General features: G+C 36.3%; 2 protein-coding genes across 8 annotated transcripts in view; one reads left to right on the top strand and one right to left on the bottom strand.

The window, feature by feature from the left end:
* Positions 1-3,298, bottom strand: part of LOC6732221 — a 43,278-nt gene extending 39,980 nt beyond the window's left edge. Inside the window, exons 1-2 of one of the 3 annotated variants that reach the window (XM_039291226.2) lie at positions 3,073-3,298; positions 742-995 (exon numbers count right to left, since the gene is read on the bottom strand). In XM_039291226.2, the coding sequence (XP_039147160.1) occupies positions 742-760 (19 nt within the window). In that variant the 5' untranslated portion in view covers positions 761-995; positions 3,073-3,298. Of the gene's footprint in view, positions 1-741; positions 996-1,528; positions 1,547-1,587; positions 1,677-3,072 lie in introns of those variants that run through there. The other 2 variants (XM_039291227.2, XM_039291228.2) reach the window with 2 other exon arrangements.
* Positions 3,299-4,041: 743 nt separating this feature from the next.
* Positions 4,042-22,498, top strand: part of LOC6726634 (disintegrin and metalloproteinase domain-containing protein 10) — a 96,642-nt gene continuing 78,185 nt past the window's right edge. For 2 of the 5 annotated variants that reach the window (XM_039290991.2, XM_039290988.2), the window contains exons 1-3: positions 4,042-4,370; positions 5,124-5,645; positions 16,941-16,973. In XM_039290991.2, coding sequence (XP_039146925.1) covers positions 5,582-5,645; positions 16,941-16,973 — 97 coding nt within the window. In that variant the 5' untranslated portion in view covers positions 4,042-4,370; positions 5,124-5,581. Of the gene's footprint in view, positions 4,371-5,103; positions 5,646-16,940; positions 16,974-22,498 lie in introns of all 5 variants that reach the window. The other 3 variants (XM_039290989.2, XM_039290992.2, XM_039290990.2) reach the window with 3 other exon arrangements.

Below are 22,498 nucleotides of genomic sequence, written 5' to 3' on the forward strand. Positions count from 1 at the left end.
CGATTCCAACTGCGACTCCAAGCGGTTATAAAAATTCGCGCTTGGCGTTTCTTATATTGCCAAAACTAAAAAAAAAAGGCGAAGGAGAAATGTTAGACTTGGAGATGCTCTAAGCACGCAAGCCAAAAAAAAAAAAATAAATAAAAAATATGAACACACGAAAGACAAACGGATATATAGTGGTCGCCAAATATCAAAGAAATTCAAGCTCAAATTTTGAGGCAGACGAGGGGGGACAATTGTGTAAGATTGATGGGAAAGCTGAGGTCATTCATCATGCGATTCCCGTCTTGATTGGACAGTTCACAAGGCTTGATAGACGAAGGTTTCCAAATACATTTGCCACCACACATATATTTATTATCGAGGATTATCTTATAAACGTGCAAAAAGGGCAACGGAAGGCTCAAGTTCGGATTGTTGGGCACACAGTAGCAGATTTCCAATCAAGCTTTAATCGTGCTCAAAAACTTCTAAGGAATCCATATAAAAAACATACACATGATATGCTATATATCACAAAGCGATTTTCTGGGCACTCTACTTCTTATAAGGATTTTTAAGGATTCAGCACAAGGAACTGGTTTCAAAATATTTAAAAATACTTTAAAGAGGGGTCAAAGTTCACAGCGTTTGCATGCAAACTTCCAGCACTTGACTTCCCAAAATCGAGGGACTCTAGGTTCACCCAATTTTACGACTGCAGGGTATTTAAAATGCAAGACTTTAAGTGCGACTCACCTTTAAGAGGGACTGGCATTGGTATTGGTGTGCGAGTGTCTGGCTGCCAGCGGCATTGGTATGCGTGTGTATCTGTGAGTGCTGCTGCTGCTGCTGCTGTTGCTGCATCTAAAATCTAGATGATGACGATGGAAGCGATGCTGCACATCCTGGCGGCCATCTTTTCGACTGGCTGAATTAACTTTTTGAGCCGCCTCTCACATGTTGTTTTCTCCGGCGTTGTTGCTGTTGTTGTTTGTCGATTAACACTTCGGCTGCATGGTTATATGTATATATGGAATATATATGTAGGAATAAATTCGTTTAGACGTGTTTTTTTCAAACGGTTTTACGAGCGATTTGATATTGTTAAATTGATTTACTGCTGGCCGTGCGCACAAATCAAGTTTTTTGGCTTTATGATTCGTCGTATACGGAATAAATAAATAAATAAATGAAGCCAAAACTAATCGACGGAAGCCCCGAAAAAAGCTTTTGAAAGTGGCCCACGCAGGCGGCAAATAGCAATAGTTGAGAAATGAGATAAATAATGGCAAAAAATCCAAATTAAAGTGTAATAAAAAAAAGAGGTCTAACCACTTCTTTTTCTTTTTTTTTTATTTTGCCTTCCACCAGCCGAACAGCTGAAAAAACACAAAACTGTCGACGAACCTTTTGGCCATTTGCAGCCGGTTTGCAGGGGCAGAACCAATTAAAATAAAACTAAAAATAATACAAAAAAGAAAAATAGTAAAGAAAATTAGGAGTAGGGAGGGGTGGCGCAGAAAAAATGAAGGAAAATCCGAACCAGTTGCAAAGCGCCAGCAGCTGATCCGCCGGAAAAACTGAAAAGCGCGTCTACACAACCTGAGCAAAGGACCTGCAGCCGGGCACTGAAATTCCAGGAGCAGACCGCCTGCCACGGACGTCAACTTATGTAAAGCCGACTGCCGACTGCGAACTTCGGCCCACATCGCGCTGTTCACCCCCCACCCGCCCCCTCTTCTTCGTCCACAACATTTTCCCATTTTCCGGCATTACTGCCGAAGTAAGTGCGTGCGAGCGAGACGCCAGCAATGCAATTTTGCGGGCCAAAGTCAGGCAGTTAACCAGCAGGCTGGTCCGCTTCTTCCTCCTCTGCTGCTCCTGCTGTTTCTTCTTCTTCTTCTGCCTGCTTCCTGCTGCCTGTGGCTGCCACATCTGTGTGTGTGCGTGCTGGTGTGCGTGTGTGGCGCCTGCGCACTGAGCGCACAGCTGACGGCGGTAGGAACCAGGCCCGAAATCCTTCAACATCGGGGAGGGGCAAAAAAAAAAGCTAATCTCTGTTATTTCGTTAAACTTACATATTAAGTAAGGTATCATAGAAAGTCAAGCACTTTAGCGTTTCTGTATTTTTACTATATTATTATTTTTTTTCTGCTTAAGAGATAATATTCTGACATATGTATGCTCTACGAGATCATATTGATTAAAGGATTAAGAACTATATACTTCTGGGGTGTTTCTTCTAAAACTGCTATTTAAACTTTCAAAAAATTTAAAAACCATGCCAACTTCAAGATATTAAACCACAATTGTATCAGCCACGTGATTTTAACAATCACATAATGCCCAGACATACGAATATCCAAACTTGAGGTTGACAAACTTAGAGCCACCTTATGTAACGTGTTGCTCCCCTAGATTTTGAGCGCCCAAGCGTGAACCGTCCCTGTAGTCAGAGGTTTAACCTCTGTTGCTAGGCGCCCGACGCAGTCCCTCCACTGCCGACGCCGGCAGAGCTGCGCCGACAGCCGAGCCAGCTGATTTTTGTGGCAGAGCCGAGGAGCCGTGGAATGGGTACTTTTCCCGAAAAGTAACGGCTCTTTCGGGAAAAACCGTTTTCCGTATTGATTTCGGGGGGCGCTGCATGTGAGCTTCCCATAAACCAAATATGCATTCTAAAACGCCCGATGAAAGGAGTAGTTAGGTGCAGTCGGAACAGAGGAGTGGGGAGGGGAATCGAAAGAAGAGAAGAAGAAAACAAGTTCTGGGCGCACAGTGGGGCAAGCTTAGAACTGTAGTGACCACTGTGCGGCAGCAGTTGAGCTTCTAGTTTCGCATTTGCAGTAAACGCTTCTCTCTCTTTCTCTCTCTCGCTCACGCAGGAAACCTGTTTTCGAGAATCGTTTTTTATAGCTTTTGCCACTTGCCACCAGACCAGGCCAAAATAAAAAAAAATAAACAAAAAGTATTTCACAAGTTTTGTTTGCTTGCTTCTTTGCTGTTTGTGTTGTTGTGGTTGTTGCTGCGCTTGCTGGTTGTTTCGCTTCTGTTTATCATTCACTGTTGTTGCCACCGTTTGGCGTTTACCTTTTGCACAATCTTCGTTTACATGAAAGCGGCGACGACACGCGACCAAAGGCACACACACATTCGCACCTACACCCACACACGGACAGGGAACGCGGACAGAGGACAAACACACGGATACGCGAACGAAAGCACGAGGTAACGGTAACGGACAGAGAAAGCGAGCACGTCCACCCGCAGCAACACTCGATGAGCATCTGACACAGTGTTGCCAGGTGACACAAGTCAGAGCGTCTTCAACAAGTTTATCACTAAAAAATCCGAGCAAGTTAATAAAGGGCGCGCGATTCAAAGGGTAATAATGCTATTATTTAGGCATGCTCAAATCATCAAAATAAGCGTTCGGCAAGTTTAAATCAGTACTTACACTACAGAAGAAAATTGTCCTCTTTAGCTTATAAGAATAGGTAAATAATAAGCTTCTGATGTAAAAAGCTTATTTGTTAAATAAATCAAATTTCAAATAGTTTTGTTTATATATTCAATACATAAAGAGTGGCAACGCTGGCGCCATATGATAAAGGCTGCCACCAGGCGTACAAATATTTTCAACGAAATGTACCAGGGCTACAAAATAAAGTAAACTTTGGCGCCCTTTTTGAATTTCGCTGTGCAAAATAAAGATTTGTATAAATAAACGTCGAAGTATACAAGTTCACAAAATAAAACGATTTTAATCGTTAATTCAATAAAGCAAGTTCTCTTTAGAGTGTAAAATATTATTTTGAAATAATTTAATTTAAAGAACGTTATTGGTATTTTCTGTATTCCTTATGCGTAAGTATCAATGATGTTTAAGTTTGTTTAATTAGCTGAAAAGTATGTGCTAGTGTTTAAATCAGTTTTATTTAATACATTTAACTATTATCAATACACCATACTAAATACGAAGAGGCTATGTAATATTAGTATTAATGTACCCGGAAATGAACGCGTTAGGAAAATAATCTGTTTTTATTGTACTGGTCACACTAAAACGGGAGTACATATATATATGTGGTGAGAAATCGGGTAGTTTAAAAAAAACCACCAAGCGAGTAGGACGTGTGACTGTTTAAAACGGATCTCGGAACGCCGTGGGAGTCGGAAAGTCGGAAAATCGCTGGACGCGTGTTCGTGCGTTTGCATGTGTGCGTGCGTTCGTGTGTGTGTGTGTGCTAGTGTGCGAGCGGGTGAGCGAATTAAAAATAAATATATTGCCAAGCCAGGCTTAAGAAATGTGCGCTAATCAAAGAAAATGCCCCCAATTTCGGCCAATTGAGAATTGTGGCTAAACAAAATATTCGACGGGAGTTCAAGTGAGTGCCAATTGCGGAGACAAAATGGCTGCATTTCAACGCATTTAATTTACGGGCAACACAGAGCAAACGAGAGTGAGAGAGAAAAATGGAGAGAGGCAATCGGAGAAGACAACATAAAAGAGAGAACATGAAAGAAGGACAAGAGGCATACGAAAATAAGTAAACATGCAAAAACATTGTTAAATTAGCCAGCCCTATTGCGAAGTTAAACTCAACATAATAATATTCACGAAATCATTGTTTTGTTTAATTATTTTGAAACAGCATTGTAAACATATCGATTTGGTGTTCTCTTGTGCCAGCAACAACAAGCGTCTTAAAAGCAACAATAATTAATTTAATGCATTTTGTTGCGTTTGCGCCGCAGCTGTCGCTCTCTCCTTCTCTCTTTTTCCGTCTTCCGTCGCTCTTTGTCGTCTCTGTTGCATCTCCCTCTCTCGCTCTCCTCTCTGCGCTTGCCCATTGCCTTTGTGCGAGTGCAAGAGGCAAATAGCTGTTTTTGTTGTGATTTTATGTTTGTTTGTATTGCTAATGTTTTGATTTTCCAACTATTCAAAAACTTATTAAATAAGAAAAAACGCATACCCAACTTATGAATATAACGTAACTAAATAGTAAAAAAAAACATAAATATAAATAAAAACAATAAAATAAATAAAATTCGTCTATTTTTATATTTAAATAGTATATAAAAATATTAATAAATAATAATATTAAATCAATCTAAAAGTTTCGCTCTTCTGCCTTCAGAAATAAACAATCCAGTGAATAAACACACAAAATCAACCAAAAAAGAAGGTTTTTCTTTTTTATTTTCGCTTTTAATTTGTTAACGAGAAAATATTGGAATAAAATAAAAATAAAAATAAAAGAAAAGTGTACGTGACAAGAGCTCGAAAAGAAGTTGCAACAAATAGCAAAAATAATTCGTGCGTGCGAAAAAGTGCTGCGAAGTTTTATGGGCCATGCAAAAAGTGCTAAATTTGTAAATGGCATGGAAAGTGCAAAGCTCTGATTAAAAACCCGCGAAGATTGGAGTGCGAGGTGCCCCCAATAACGCAACCAACCAACTACTGCCACAAGGAAATTATTAAGACCAATCAACGACCTTCGCGGAAATAAAAAAATAAACAAAAACAATCAAACAGAAATTTGGTGCTAGTTCTGTTTAGTCGACACCCATCCACGTTGGATCCCCATCGCAAATAATGTCATCAAAATGTGCTTTCAACACTGTATTCGTATCGATCATTTTCATCATCATCGTAAATGGTAAGATTGTAAAACTACGCTTAAAAAGTGAAGTGAAGAGTGTAATCCAAGGGTTTCCGTTCCTATTTGATATAATTTTTCAAATATTTTAATATTATAATACATAAAGCATTAGTCTTTTATTCTGCACTTGACTCACTGGCAACCGAAGAAACCACAACAATCGTGGCTTAAAATGAAATACAGCCGAGGGTGCTGCAAATGACCCATAGACAATAACATTGGTGTAAGTGCTCAATCGGGCGGAAACAAAGTTAACATTTTCACCCAGAACCCTTCGAGCAACAAAAATAATTACGTACTTTGCCAGGATAATTGACGAGTGAAGGATATTAGAGGGGGGAAAAAGAGGGTATTGTTTTGAGGGTGGAGCACAGAGGATTCTCCTATAATTTTAGTAGACACTTTGGGTAATTGTCTTTGGGTTTTCTCGCCGCCCAAACTTGGCTGTGGGTGTATTTTGTTATTAAACAAATGGGGTTGCTTAGCATAATTAATTTAATTTCGCTATTGTCACTCCAAGCGAATTGACAAAATGTTTTTCTTGTGACCCAGAGTGTTTGCTTCCAGTCAGTCGGGTTTGCTTTCAGCAACATTCTCACTTGCAGGTGCCAAGGTTTCAAACTCAACCGACTCTAATAACAATCTACATACCCGTGAATATACTTTTCACATATGTATATGTTCATGTAAATATACAGATTCAGATTCTACCTATTTATTTTCACAAAGCAAATCCATTGTTGGGGCAAAAAGAGCGAAGAAGGTGGAAAGCATAAGGTATAACGTGAGTCATGAAAACCTGAGTAAAGCTCAGGGGACTCATCCATTTTTATTGTGAAATCGTTAGCTTGGGTTTAACAAAAGGGGACTTACAAATTTTGAAACTATATATTTGGATATGAAACATACTTTAGGAATGAAATATTTAGTTCATACAGCTATGTAAATACATATATCTTATCAGATTTGTAATACTTAAGTTATGAATATATTGTGTTTTGTGATAAACTTTAAATTTATGTTAAATAAAAAATGTTGTAAATGAATTGAAGCCCGTTTTTTCGCCACTTCAACTAATTTGTTTGCATGGCAAGATTTTCCTAAGTTCAACGTTACGAAATTCGAGGCGGGGCAAGGGCTCATGACAACAACAACAACATCCACTCTTGGCTAATTAGCCAAAGTCAAGCAACATGAACATGGGCAAAAGCAGCGAGGATTGAGGGCCAAGAATCAAGCCAAGAAGATGGCAGAGTGGCGGAGGCGAAAACTGGTTTATCCACTTGGCCGGCTAATCTGACAACAAAGAAAGAGAGCAGACAGAAGAACCGAGAACGGAGAACCCAGAAGCGAGGCGAATAGAAAAGGCCAGAGACAAACAAAAAATCAGCGAAAAAGGTCAATGTCTCGGCATTATCTGTCTGGGCTGCACAAACCATATTATAAAATGATTGAAAATGAAAAAATTATAAAAAATATATATGCAACAGCTGGCGGAGAAGAGTTATTCTCCCACAAATAAGCAGCGGAAGCGAAGGAAATGTATATACAAGAAGTGCTGTGAAAAGCAACAGTTCTGAGATACAGTAACAAGATACAGCTGGGAATTAAGATAAATATACTGTATCTCAGTTTCAACTTGAGATTGCGGCTACTTTTTACGTAACTTATCTGCAGCTTTTTGGTTTCGTTTTTATTTTGTCTTGAAAACAGAAAAAAAAACTTGAAGATGCAAGCTGACGAGTAAAATGAATTTCTAGAGTCACATCTGGCTTTTTCTGGATTTTATTATTGTTATTGATAAGCTGTTGACTAAAAGTTGCTTCAAATATAATTTCAGTCGGGAAAAAAAACCTGTCGTAAATCACATATTGGAGATGTGGTTAGGGGATGGGAGGAAAGTTTAGGATGATAGGGCCCAGAGAACAATGGACACTTTGTCCCGGCATTTATGCAATTTTCCTTTGCTTTATTTCCCGTACGTGCCGAGTGCAACATAGTAAACAAACAAATAATGAAGCCAACATCGAAATCTAGAGATGACAACGTGACCGTGGATGAAGAACTTCGTGCTGTTTCATAATATACTCGTACAAACAAAATGACCCACAAAACTCGTGGGCTTACTTGGTGAATCCGACCCAGATGATAGACGCGTTTGTTCTGTATTTGCCGTCGTATCTGCCAGATACAAATGTATCTCTCATTGCAAAGTGTGTTACTATCACCAGGCGGCTGACATTTATTGTTTGCCGAGTGCCTCTGCCAAATAAAATGTAATAAAAAATGAAATACATGTATGCATTTATATGCGAGAATGTATACATGCGGTGAATAAATCCCTTAAGCTTGTTGAATGACTGAAGCGCCTGGCACTTCAAATTGATGAGTAGCTTTAATGAAAGGGCGTGACTCGATGTAAATTGCCCTCTTCTAGAACGCTGCACATGCAGGGAAATGTAAATGGCTTTTCCGAGGGTGAAAGCATTGGTTGAATCGACACAAATGTCGTTATCCTGGCAGGTGAAACTCGTGTTGGCAATTTCCGTAACCGACTTAAAGGTTTCAATATGCCATTCATTAACATAATCCGCCAAATCTTTATCTTATATATGATTTTAGTAGATTTAAAATTACATACTTACATATATGTGCATTACATACTTATGAGCTCAAAGAAGCTGGGTTCGGAAAAATCGAATTTTTGAAATTTAAAAGCTGGAATCGTTTGCCCATTTTTTGCCCATGTTTGCCCACCAATTAGTTTTTTTTGCCCACGTCCAGTTTTTGAGATATAAATTTTCGAACAAGTTCGAAAATTTTCGAAGATCAAAAATTTCACTTTTTTCAAATTTTTTTTTTTTTAATCGCAATAACTTCGTTTGCCCACGTTTGCCCACCCTTTAGAATTTTGAAATTTTCGAAAATTTTCGAAGATCAAAAATTTCAATTTTCTCAATTTTTTTTTTTTAAATCGCAATAACATCGTTTGCCCACGTTTGCCCACCCTTTAGAATTTTGAAAAAATTTATACTTTAGAAAATATAAGACATTCAAGTTTACCTCGGACTACTTTGCCCAACCTTTAAAATTAGTTTATTTCGTTTGCCCACCCTTTAAAATTACATTTTAACGTTTGCCCACCCTTCGAAATTAGTTTTTTTCGTTTGCCCACTCTTAAAAATAAAAAATTTCGATTGTCCACCTCTTAAAACTAAATAATTTCGTTTGCCCATCCTTTAAAAATAGTTTATTTCGTTTGCCCACCCTTTGAAATTACATTTTAACGTTTGCCCACCCTTCGAAAATAGTTTTTTTCGTTTGCCCACTCTTAAAAATAAAAAATTTCGATTGCCCACCTCTTAAAACTAAATAATTTCGATTGCCCATCCTTTAAAAATAGTTTATTTCGTTTGCCCACCCTTTAAAATTACATTTTAACGTTTGCCCACCCTTCGAAATTAGTTTTTTTCTTTTGCCCACTCTTAAAAATAAAAAATTTCGATTGCCCACCTCTTAAAACTAAATAATTTCGATTGCCCATCCTTTAAAAATAGTTTATTTCGTTTGCCCACCCTTTAAAATTACATTTTAACGTTTGCCCACCCTTCGAAATTAGTTTTTTTCGTTTGCCCACTCTTAAAAATAAAAAATTTCGATTGCCCACCTCTTAAAACTAAATAATTTCGATTGCCCATCCTTTAAAAATAGTTTATTTCGTTTGCCCACCCTTTAAAATTACATTTTAACGTTTGCCCACCCTTCGAAATTAGTTTTTTTCGTTTGCCCACTCTTAAAAATAAAAAATTTCGATTGCCCACCTCTTAAAACTAAATAATTTCGATTGCCCATCCTTTAAAAATAGTTTATTTCGTTTGCCCACCCTTTAAAATTACATTTTAACGTTTGCCCACCCTTCGAAATTAGTTTTTTTCGTTTGCCCACTCTTAAAAATAAAAAATTTCGATTGCCCACCTCTTAAAACTAAATAATTTCGTTTGCCCATCCTTTAAAATTAGTTTATTTCGTTTGCCCACCCTTTAAAATTACATTTTAACGTTTGCCCACCCTTCGAAATTAGTTTTTTTCGTTTGTCCACTCTTAAAAATAAAAAATTTCGATTGCCCACCTCTTAAAACTAAATAATTTCGTTTGCCCATCCTTTAAAAATAGTTTATTTCGTTTGCCCACCCTTTAAAATTACATTTTAACGTTTGCCCACCCTTCGAAATTAGTTTTTTTCGTTTGCCCACTCTTAAAAATAAAAAATTTCGATTGCCCACCTCTTAAAACTAAATAATTTCGATTGCCCATCCTTTAAAAATAGTTTATTTCGTTTGCCCACCCTTTAAAATTACATTTTAACGTTTGCCCACCCTTCGAAAATAGTTTTTTTCTTTTGCCCACTCTTAAAAATAAAAAATTTCGATTGCCCACCTCTTAAAACTAAATAATTTCGATTGCCCATCCTTTAAAATAAGTTTATTTCGTTTGCCCACCCTTTAAAATTAGTTTTTAACGTTTGCCCACCCCTTAAAATTTGTTTATAATGTTTGCCCATCTTTTAAACTTAGTTTTTTCGTTAGCCCACCTCTTTAAAATAAATATTTTCAGTTAAAAACGTTTGCCCACCCCTTAAAAATGTTTTTTTCGATTTTTCACCTATAAAACCAAATTTGTACATATGTATGTAATAACTGTAAGTTGTGGCGCCAATTTACATATGTATCTTAGGATCGGCGGACAGAAGCTCTAATATTATATGATTATGATGAACACATATATGTATGTACATAAATATATATGTATATATACAAAAAACTATATATATGTATGTTCGTCAACACTTGCATGAAATTTATCAATGATTAAGAAAAATTGATAATTGGTCCGCCGATCCTAAGATACATATGTAAATTGGCGCCACAACTTACAGTTATTACATACATATGTACAAATTTGGTTTTATAGGTGAAAAATCGAAAAAAACATTTTTAAGGGGTGGGCAAACGTTTTTAACTGAAAATATTTATTTTAAAGAGGTGGGCTAACGAAAAAACTAAGTTTAAACGAGGGGCAAACATTATAAACAAATTTTAAGGGGTGGGCAAACGTTAAAAACTAATTTTAAAGGGTGGGCAAACGAAATAAACTTATTTTAAAGGATGGGCAATCGAAATTATTTAGTTTTAAGAGGTGGGCAATCGAAATTTTTTATTTTTAAGAGTGGGCAAACGAAAAAAACTAATTTCGAACGGTGGGCAAACGAAAAAATTTAATTTTAAAGGGTGGGCAAACGAAATAAACTATTTTTAAAGGATGGGCAAACGAAATTATTTAGTTTTAAGAGGTGGGCAATCGAAATTTTTTATTTTTAAGAGTGGGCAAACGAAAAAAACTAATTTCGAAGGGTGGGCAAACGAAAAAAACTAATTTTAAAGGGTGGGCAAACGAAATAGACTATTTTTAAAGGATGGGCAATCGAAATTATTTAGTTTTAAGAGGTGGGCAATCGAAATTTTTTATTTTTAAGAGTGGACAAACGAAAAAAACTAATTTCGAAGGGTGGGCAAACGTTAAAATGTAATTTTAAAGGGTGGGCAAACGAAATAAACTAATTTTAAAGGATGGGCAAACGAAATTATTTAGTTTTAAGAGGTGGGCAATCGAAATTTTTTATTTTTAAGAGTGGGCAAACGAAAAAAACTAATTTCGAAGGGTGGGCAAACGTTAAAATGTAATTTTAAAGGGTGGGCAAACGAAATAAACTATTTTTAAAGGATGGGCAATCGAAATTATTTAGTTTTAAGAGGTGGGCAATCGAAATTTTTTATTTTTAAGAGTGGGCAAACGAAAAAAACTAATTTCGAAGGGTGGGCAAACGTTAAAATGTAATTTTAAAGGGTGGGCAAACGAAATAAACTATTTTTAAAGGATGGGCAATCGAAATTATTTAGTTTTAAGAGGTGGGCAATCGAAATTTTTTATTTTTAAGAGTGGGCAAACGAAAAAAACTAATTTCGAAGGGTGGGCAAACGTTAAAATGTAATTTTAAAGGGTGGGCAAACGAAATAAACTATTTTTAAAGGATGGGCAAACGAAATTATTTAGTTTTAAGAGGTGGACAATCAAAATTTTTTATTTTTAAGAGTGGGCAAACGAAAAAAACTAATTTCGAAGGGTGGGCAAACGTTAAAATGTAATTTTAAAGGGTGGGCAAACGAAATAAACTAATTTTAAAGGTTGGGCAAAGTAGTCCGAGGTAAACTTGAATGTCTTATATTTTCTAAAGTATAAATTTTTTCAAAATTCTAAAGGGTGGGCAAACGTGGGCAAACGATGTTATTGCGATTTAAAAAAAAAAAATTGAGAAAAGTGAAATTTTTGATCTTCGAAAATTTTCGAAAATTTCAAAATTCTAAAGGGTGGGCAAACGTGGGCAAACGAAGTTATTGCGATTAAAAAAAAAAAATTTTGAAAAAAGTGAAATTTTTGATCTTCGAAAATTTTCGAACTTGTTCGAAAATTCATATCTCAAAAACTGGACGTGGGCAAAAAAAACTAATTGGTGGGCAAACATGGGCAAAAAATGGGCAAACGATTCCAGCTTTTAAATTTCAAAAATTCGATTTTTCCGAACCCAGCTTCATTGAGCTATACTTATGTACATCAAATATATAGACTTTTAAATTAGTATTTTGAGGCATTACTAATTATTCTAGATAAGGGTTTCATAGCACTTCCTTTGGGAAAGTGAACAATGTGTGCTCTTGTAACCTTCATTTCAATCAGGAAGCCCAAAGTTAGCCACTAAAAATGCGCTTAAATTGGATTTTATGTGCGAATTATGCTGCCTCATTATGCCAAATGGCCTAAATAACAATCAAAGCGGGACTCGCATGACACCAGTGGATTTCGGTGGTTTGAGGCCGGAGACTTGGAGGTTTGGTAGAATTTAATTAAATTATTAAAGTTACGCGGTAAGCCACAGAGATACGAGGGGTATACATAAACAAACAGACGAGCATCAGACAAAGGCATAAAAACTTTTCTTTTCCTTCCTTTCTTTCCCTTTGCCCCCTTTCTTCTCCTTTTTCCCCCAAGTCAAGTTGCGAAGCATAAACAAACAGAAGGCAAACGATTCGCCAAGACGGAGATACATTATGCACAGACGCAGCTACAGATACAAGATACACCATACACACTACTCACCATCGCACAGCAACAAAGCGACTGAACAAAAAAAAAAAAAGAAAAACAAACAAAAATGAAACGGGGAAGCACTGATAAAGGAGAAAACTAAGAGAATAAGACCAAGTCAAAGAACATTTTCGTGCTGGCATTCGCTTTTCGCATTCGCATTCAACTGCAGATTCATATTCATTTGACTTGGGCACACAATTATGCACATAGATACATATTTATCCATATATACAAATGTATATATGTATGCATAGTTTCGTCCTTTAAGCCACAGGATATGTTTTTTTTTTTTTGGTTGGAACTCTGTTTTTGCTTCTCCCTCATATTTTAATAAATTAAATATGGAATCCTGCAAATAACTGGTGAGATGTCTAGTGAAAAAAGGAAAGTATTTAAAAGTAAAGTATTTATTAAATACGTACACCATATATTGTGTTATGCACTAATTTTATATACATATATGTTTTTTAAACAATTACTTTTACTTTTTTCTCTTGTGGATAAGAGCAATTCTGATTTTGTGAAATTTCTGCCTTCCATTTTCCTCATTGTTGCGTCTTCATCTTTATGCGTTTTTCCACTTTGTCTGTCTCGCAATTTTCTTATTGTTGCTCGGGGTTACGACGTCTAAAGTTGGCTGGAAAATGGGAACGGGTTGCGGGGGGCAGGTCGATGATGATGATGGTGGTGGTGGTGGTGGGGCGGCGTTGGCTTTTATTTTTATTGTGTCTCCACTCTGCCACAGAAGTCGACATTTTTGTGCTGCGCGCTTTTCAAGGGGGTATATTTATCATCATCCCCCTTTTGGTGCCCGGCTTTTCCGGCGTTTTTCGTCGGTGTGCCAAAGTTGATTTTCATTAGTTTTAATGCCGCTCATTATGTTTCGGGCTCTGTCGGTCTGTCTGTCTGTCTGTGTCTGGAATCTCTGTCTATCTGTGTTTCCCCATGCCTGCGGGGCGAAAACTCGCATCACAGGCGACACCGTGCACGCAGATTGCTGCCAATAAAGGCAAACTTTCGGCCAAAGAGTCGTGTGTGCGGTTAAATATTTCATTTGCCATTCCGGTACTCAGATATCCAGAGGAATGTGTGTGGATGCGAAAAGTTTTCACGTCGATGATTGCTGTGCATTTTTTAGGAGAAACAAAAAATATGTCCACATTACTTTGCTAAAATAAAACTAAAAAATCAGAGGGAAAAGACTTTTAAATACGTACAAAAGATTTATTTTCAAATTTGACATACGAGAGAACCAAATAAATCTGTTTTTACTTTTCAAAAGTAAAAATTTCACAGAGCATTCTTTTAATTACTGTATGATCGTATTATTTATTTTGCAGCTATAATTTAAAGTGCACATAAATGCATAAGTAAATATTGCCAAATGCAACAGCAAATAGTTGCAATATTTCTGCTTTTTAACATCATACGATATATTCCACTTTTTGCCTTTTATGTATGCTGACAATATAACTGAATTGATATGCAGCAAACAGATATCAAACATTTCCATAAAAGCAGCCAGTGAAAAAAATTGAAAAATGGGTCTGCCAATGTCAGTTTTTATTTTTTACTCAATCAGAAATGGCATTAAAATGTACATAAAGTGTTAGCTTAAAGTTGTGAAATCATTTTTAGGAAACTGTATACCATTATTTGCATTTTTTCAATCCGTCAATTAAGATTTTCGTTTATACACAAATAAAATACCTTAAAAACCATAGCATATTATAAGTGCTATAAGTTTATAAGTGACACTAAAAAATTTAATTTGCACAATACTTGTTGTAAAATCCCAAATAAGAAGACTTTACTCGTTGAGTTTTTGTAAGAAACTGATTTTATTTGGAAATATCTTCGGTTTAACTAGGTGACATGAGAATCGCATCTTAAAGTAAATGGCCTACGCAGAGGCCTAAGTAAATAGTCCCCGCCTTATCGAGGTCCCACGCTCGGGCACATCTGCCTATCTTGAGCGGCGAGGACCTTATCTGTGGTCTCCCGCTAAGGGACTATTTTAGGAGGCGGGGAACGATCTCAAGTGACTGACTCATGTAGTGTGCACATGTTTTTGAGCAATGCACCCATGTCGCCTTAGATAACAAAATCCTAAATATAATTTATCGCTCTCGATTCATTTACATAAGATATGAACGGAGCCCAAAATTGTAAGTCTTTAAATATATTCGTGTTCATGTGTGAACACTTGTAGTAAAATGGCAACCATAAAAAAACAACTCATAGTACTGGAAGTTTTTAATAAAAGAATTTTAATTACTTGGTATGAATTGATATAAATTCTATTCTATAACAATGATTTTGTTGAATCTGGTGAAAAATATACATTATTTAATAGCCTCTGGTTCATTTCTTTGCATTTCGGTTTAGAATTCGAAATAAATGGGGTAAAATCAAATTAAAGATACATTAAAAACCATTTTTAAATTCGAATGTTTGTATGCATTTTATCGAGTCAATGAATGGGCAATGTTAGATGCACATACACCAGCAATGCTTCAGTTCACTTAAATGTGATTTATATACCATTCATTTGTATGTAGGTACATATGTAGGTTGCCATGGGTGATGGAGGTACGTAGAAATTGAAATGAATGTGTAACAAACTGAGTGGCATTTCCTGCAAAATTGTATTTCATTATCATATTTAGCATAGAGATCGATGTTTAAAAGCCAGTTAGCCTCGATATAATATAATATTTTTATCATTATACAATAATTTATAAGTTGGTTCATATAAAGACAGTTAGTACATTTGAGAAAATGATGTAAGTCTATTAATTGAATGCAATTTATTACTAAAATCCAACCCTTTGGAAGTAACTTGCTTATGCTGCACCACCAAAAAACACCCTTAAAATTAACCCCAAAAATTGACAGTACATAAAATGCTGTCAATAAAATTGTTCCACAATTGATAAAAAAACGCATAGAAATAATAAATAATTTAGAGCTTGCCTAAAGCTCAATAAATTATATTAACGATTCACTTGGCATCCGTTGAACAATTATAGATTGCAATATTAACTTTTAACTTTCTCTGAAGCCTTTTTGGAATTATTAATTATTTAATTTCTTTTGTTACCACGTTAGCTTTATACTTTGTAGAAATTGTACATTTGGTTCAGCGTTAATTTTATGTGTCAGCAAATAAGAATAGAAACAATACCACATTTTACGGTGGATATAAAATGTTGACAGCCAAATGAAAATAATTGTTACAAAACGCATTTCCGTGTATATTTATTTGTGCATGAAAATGCATTTACCTGTCGAACAAAATATTTAAATGAGCATGGGAATTTTAATGAGTGCGTAGATAAAATGGCAACAATTTTATTCGTTTTATACATCGCATTAGATAACAAGTTTAGGATTAAAGAATTAAGAAAGAACCATTCAGTACTCACTATATTATTTTATTTCTTAAAATTTTGGCTTGATAGAGAACCTTTAACGACCACTTTAACTCACTATATTATTATAAATCCTTAGATTTTGCTTCTGAATGACATCAGCTTTGTTTAATGGTATAGAATTCGACCTTTAACGAGAATTGTTCCCGTTGGCTTGTCGGCCTGTCAGGAAGGAAACATTTTGCCCTCCCATCTTACTTTTCTGCCCTTCGACGAAAAGCTGCACTCTGCTTACTCAAGTGGATTTTAATTTGAATACTTTTGCGTGTTTTTGTGCTGCAAGTTTACCCCTTTTTAATAAAAGAAAAAAATACCTGAATGAGTGGAGTCTCCTTTCCGCTTGTCGGGTTTTGTGTGCTGCTCGCATATTTTGGTCTTTGAGCTGTAGTCGATTCCTCGACTGCCAGATACCCATAACTCAGTTGGATTACTTGGGAGAAATTAAAAATATTGTTGACAAAACAAAAAGCTATCGCCTACGGATGTAGCCTGATCCGGCTACTGATTCTGATCAAGAATCTATAAACTTAAAAGGGTCAAAAACCAATCTATTATACATTTTTACTCTACGAGTAATGCGTATAAATTCCATAGAAATTCAATTAACAAACTTTTAATCTTATCTAAAATTGAAAATGTTTCTTTTTATTTTCAGGTTACGCAAAAGATATTTCTGGAGTTAAAAGAGGTAAGCGTACGTTTAAGTTAAATTGATTGGTAATGGACAGCAAAACAAACTGCAGATAATCTTTGCGAAATAATTCGTTTATTAGTTGGAAAATTTCCAGCTACTTGGGTTAACTTTAGTTTGAATAGGAAATTTAAAATTGGATTTGAACTAGGTGTTCGGAGTAAGTCAATTATCTGACTATGAATTTATTGGAATTCGGTCTAGGAAGTAGATTATTGTGGTTTGAAATGTAATAGTATTTGATTACAAAACGTTGATTGCTTTTTTGATTGCTTGTGTGTTGATATTATATCGTTAATTTGTTGCGGTTGCGTTATTAATTAATTCTTGGCGATCGGAGACTGCTAAATGCTGAATCGGAAAAGCCGAAAGTGTTTGCAACTCCCTTAGTTTCAACTCAATCTCTTCCACATTTATGCACCTATTTTTTTATTTTTTTTTTGTTTAGAGCTCCACACATTTGGCCCATTCACACGCCGGCACTTCGGCACGGCTCTCCGTGGTGCAATTTATAATATGTGGCGGCAAAGGAAGTCGAAAAAAGAGTAGCTGGAAAAATGCCCGACGTCGAGTAGCTCTAGAATTCGTTTAGGCTGTCCCCACTCTTGCTAGCCAGCCCACTCGAAACCCCGGGCTTTTCCTCAACTCGTCCGCGTTTTTCCAACCAGTTTTTCACCTTTGTCGCCATTCTTTTTTTTTTCCTCCTCAGCCCTTGCCTTTTGCAGGTTGCATTGCTGTTGACTTGTCAGTTGACTGACGGGCAAAAAGGAAAAATCGCAAAGAACTGCAAAAGTAGTGCCTTTTATTCTGTTTTGTTTTTTTTTCCCGCACATGCAAATGTTTGGGTCACTCGACAAGGCGTGGCATACATGTATTAAATATATGTATGTATGTATATAAAGTTGTTCGATTTTTTATGATTCAATTTTATGCTTGTAGCGGTTGTGGTTCCTGGCCAAATGGCATAAAATCAATGAAGCTGCGGCGCATTTGGGTGGAAAATGGCGGCCATTTTGAAGCGCCCCCGCCCAGCCGATTGTCATTATTTATTGAAAATATAGTTTGATGAGTTTTTACTTGGCCCGAGCCCAGGGAGCAGTGTGGTCGCCGGTTGGCAAAAGCTGCAGATGCTACCACGCGCCCACACACACCTTTTTCCGAGCCCCGGAAAACTCCTTCTTTTTTCCGGCAGTGTTGTTTTTTCAGCTGCGGTCAATGGAATGGCTTTTTGTGTCTGCCTTCTGTCTGTTTGCCTGTCTGAGTTTGTGTGTTTTTTAAAATTGGTTAAATCAGCAAACTTTCACCCTGCTCCCCTGTTTTTTTTTTTTAATATGCTCCGCAGTAGCTATAAGTTTTTTTAAGGTTTTTTTTATGTTGGCGGTTGATGAATTCATAAATTGACGGTTAGATGTGCATATTTTTGTCTGCTGCAATTCTAATTTATTATAATTAAATTTTATGTGGCAAATATTTTTAGCGCTAAATGTGTAGGAATATTTAAATGGCCAACTATAAGATAAATAAAAATTTACATTGTATCGGAATCATTTGCCTTTAATATGCAATGCCGTGATACAAATTATGATCAGTAATATTACGACAATTGTTTCTCTTTGTAAGCTTTGATTTTTTCTGCCTCTTTAATGACCAATATTTTTGATCAGGTTAAGTCCTTGATATCCTAACACCTGGTTTTACAAGTCCTTATGTCCATAAGTGTGCATTTATCATTCAACTGAATAAAATATACACGACACTAAAAAACAGTCTGCGGCCAACAAACTATAGTCCATTCCTTCCGCTTCATATTACAAATCTTCCGCTGATACGATTATGTGGCGGCTTCTAGACATCGAAAAAAAAAGTAAAGAAATCGAATTGGGATTGGGAATGGGAATTGCTGGCGTCTATGTTCATATATCCATGTGCCTTGAAGCGAGGGGTCATAAAAAAGCGGAAAAAAAACGTTGCTATTCCGTGGGGTATGACCAGTTAATAGCATTTCCCCCCCGGTTACGCCCACGCAATCGACACAATATTCAAGGGAGTATGTGCAACAGCTTTTTTTTATTTTTTTCTTTATTTTAGTTTTTCTCCATACCATAACCCCGTGTGCCAAGTATCTTTCCTCTATTCGCGGGCTGAACCTGGAGCTATGCAGTTTTTTTTTTAGCGGGAAGGAAAATGAGGGAAGTATGAAGAGTTGATTGCACCACCGGATGGGCATAAAAAAAGAGGAAAAATTTGGAGCCATAAAGGGACAAGATAGTTTGGAAAAAAGTTCATGCTGAGGATAGGGTTACATGCAAGAAAAATATGCAAACGAATAGGTTGACCGACTGATTAGTTTGCGCTCCGCTGCTCTCACGGAAAGTGAAATAAATAAAGTGTCAAGAGATGTGGGAAGTTTGTTACACAATATAAACTTTATATACTGTACATATGTACTTGTATCACTAGTGATCTTAGGAGGGTTATATAGTTATATTCAAAGTACAGTATGCCATATCGAAAGCAGTTAGTAAGCGGATTTGCTTCGATGTTTGCATGATAATTTCTTTATCTTGTGCAGAAAAACAATAATCGCTGGAACGCTTTAATTTGCGTCGCTCAACGCATTTTCATCTGCTTTCCTTGGTTGATAAACAAAAAAAAAAAAAGAAAAAAAAAAAACAAGCGGATTGCAATCCTCAACGAACTAAAGAGCTGCAAACATTGTGCTTGAAAACTTTCTGTTGCCGGCTATTGTGCACTTGCCATATTTTTTTTTTTAATTTTCCCCCTATTCCTTTTTTTTTTTTTTGCCAAACAGATTTGCCCGTATCAGAGACAGAGCAGACATTTCTGGAGTTTGAGCTAAATGCGAAGTGGTGGCAGGCTGGCAGATCCTGCCGAGAATCTGGGGATAGCTCCCCAGTTCCCATGGCCATCCTGCTATTTAGCCATGTTTTGTTTGTTTTTGTGCTTTGGCTGCAGTTTGAGCGCTGCCATTCTCTATATATCCCTCTCCCCCTTTTATTGTTTCCCTCCACCAGAGTCCTTACTCGCTTTGCAGCCATTTTTATCTTCAATACACGCTCATTTACGCCGTCTGATGGCTTTAGGGTATATTCATATCCGTTGTGTTTTCAGACAGGAATTCGCGAACTGGGAGCTGAGTAGCTTAGCGATATGGGTGCATTCCGCTCCTGATTACACTGGTAAACCAAAAAAAAATATAAAACGAATGAAAATATGAATTTTCTATATAACTAAAATATATTTAACTACCAAATTACAAGTGACGTGATTATCAATCTAATATGGTGTTCACACATGAACACGAATATATTTAAAGACTTACAATTTTGGGCTCCGTTCATATCTTATGTAAATGAATCGAGAGCGATAAATTATATTTAGGATTTTGTTATCTAAGGCGACATGGGTGCATTGCTCAAAAACATGTGCACACTGCATGAGTCAGTCACTTGAGATCGTTCCCCGCCTCCTAAAATAGTCCCTTAGTGGGAGACCACAGATAAGGTCCTCGCCGCTCAAGATAGGCAGATGTGCCCGAGCGTGGGACCTCGATAAGGCGGGGACTATTTACTTAGGCCTCTGCGTAGGCCATTTACTTTAAGATGCGATTCTCATGTCACCTATTTAAACCGAAGATATTTCCAAATAAAAGCAGTTTCTTACAAAAACTCAACGAGTAAAGTCTTCTTATTTGGGATTTTACATTTGGTCAATCGAGCCTTTAATCGACTCTGCAGTTTCCCCCTACCAAAGGTAAGGAACTCAGAGAAAGGCCAGCTCCTTTAAGCATCTTACAGCTAAAGGTAGCAAAAATAAGTGACTCTTGTTTCCCCCTACCAAAGGTAAGGAACAGAGTATAAATATAAAAAGCAAAAAGATACAAAAGAATCTTTTATGTTTTAAAACAAGCACCTTATAGTCTATAGCTAAAGGTTGCTTTGTGTACCATTATAAATTGTGGTAAGGCGTGCTTGAGGCCATACATCAGCAATTGTGAAATTAAAAAGTGCATAACAAAAGTGCCTTATAAATGCTCTAATAGCATTAAATCAGCTCATAAATAGAGTGCAGTGTATATGCCATAAGAGCATAAATTAAATAAAAAGTGCCTGAAAACAGTGCCTTATAAATGCTCTAATAGCATTAAATCAGCTCATAAATAGAGTGCAGTGTATATGCCAAAAGAGCATAAATGCCGAAATAAATGGCTAAAAAACAAAAAATCTGACTGGACTACAAAAATAATAAAACGTGCCAAATAAAAAAAAAAAAAATCATCTTTAAACATCGACGGAGCCTTAAAGAAGAGAAGGAAGTCAAATTCAAAGGAGCCTCTACCAGCAGCAGAAGCAGCAACAACAGCAGCAGCAGAAGCAGCAACAGCAGTAGCAACAGCAGCAACAACAGCAGCAACAGCAGCAGCAACAACAACGACATCAGCTAAGTCAAAACAAGAAATTTCTGTTTATCCAAACACACATATATATATAAATACATATAAAATACATATACACGTACTATATATATTAAGAAATTACAAAAAATTTTCAAAATGATGTCAGAAAAGACTATTCAATTCCTTAAGAAGCAGTCCGAAATTATTTTGGAAATTAGAAAGTTGGAAGTAAAACCAACATTAACAGATGTAGAAATTCTAAAATTAAATGAGCTTCAAAAATGTTTCATTGCTAATCATAGCAATTTGTTAAAGATCGGCGTTGTCGATCATGAATATTTTAACGCGAAGCAGTATGATTTAATAATGATGGTGTTAGAAAAAATTAAAAATAAAAATGAAAAAATTAAGGGCGAGTCGGTAGAAAACACTTTCCCTAAATCAAACACTGTCCCTAAATCAAACCCTCCCCCTACATTAAACCTTGAAATGTGTGGTCACCCTGAAAAAGAGGGTATAGCACAAAACAACGCTTTAAAAGTAGAGCAGGCATTTCGAAATAATGTTGGCCAATTTCGAGTATATCTAGAAGATACGTCTAAACTAATAGACAGTAGTCCAGATTTCCTTAAAATAAGGAAAAATAAAATTGAATTTTTATGGCATAAAATAGATAACCTGATTGAACAGGTGAATAGTCATTTTGAGAGCTCGCTATTCGAAGAAGAAATTAGCGAACTTGAATTTGACAAACAAAATATTCTTACAGCCATTAATAGTCGACTCAGTGGCACAATAAATAAAGCTGAAATGTCGACGGTTGTTAAGGCGGAGGAGTTACCAACCCTGCCTAAAATACAGATTCCCACTTTCTTTGGTGATTCCAAAGAATGGGATCTTTTTAATGAACTCTTTACAGAGCTCATACATGTGAGAGAGGATCTCAGTCCTTCTCTCAAATTTAATTATCTAAAGTCAGCATTAAAAGGAGAAGCCAGAAATGTGGTTACTCATTTACTGCTCGGCTCTGGAGAAAATTATGAAGCCACTTGGGAGTTTTTGACCAAGCGATATGAGAATAAAAGAAACATATTCTCAGATCATA

Source organism: Drosophila simulans, chromosome 2L (assembly GCF_016746395.2).
Source record: "Drosophila simulans strain w501 chromosome 2L, Prin_Dsim_3.1, whole genome shotgun sequence".
Lineage (NCBI taxonomy): Eukaryota > Metazoa > Arthropoda > Insecta > Diptera > Drosophilidae > Drosophila > Drosophila simulans.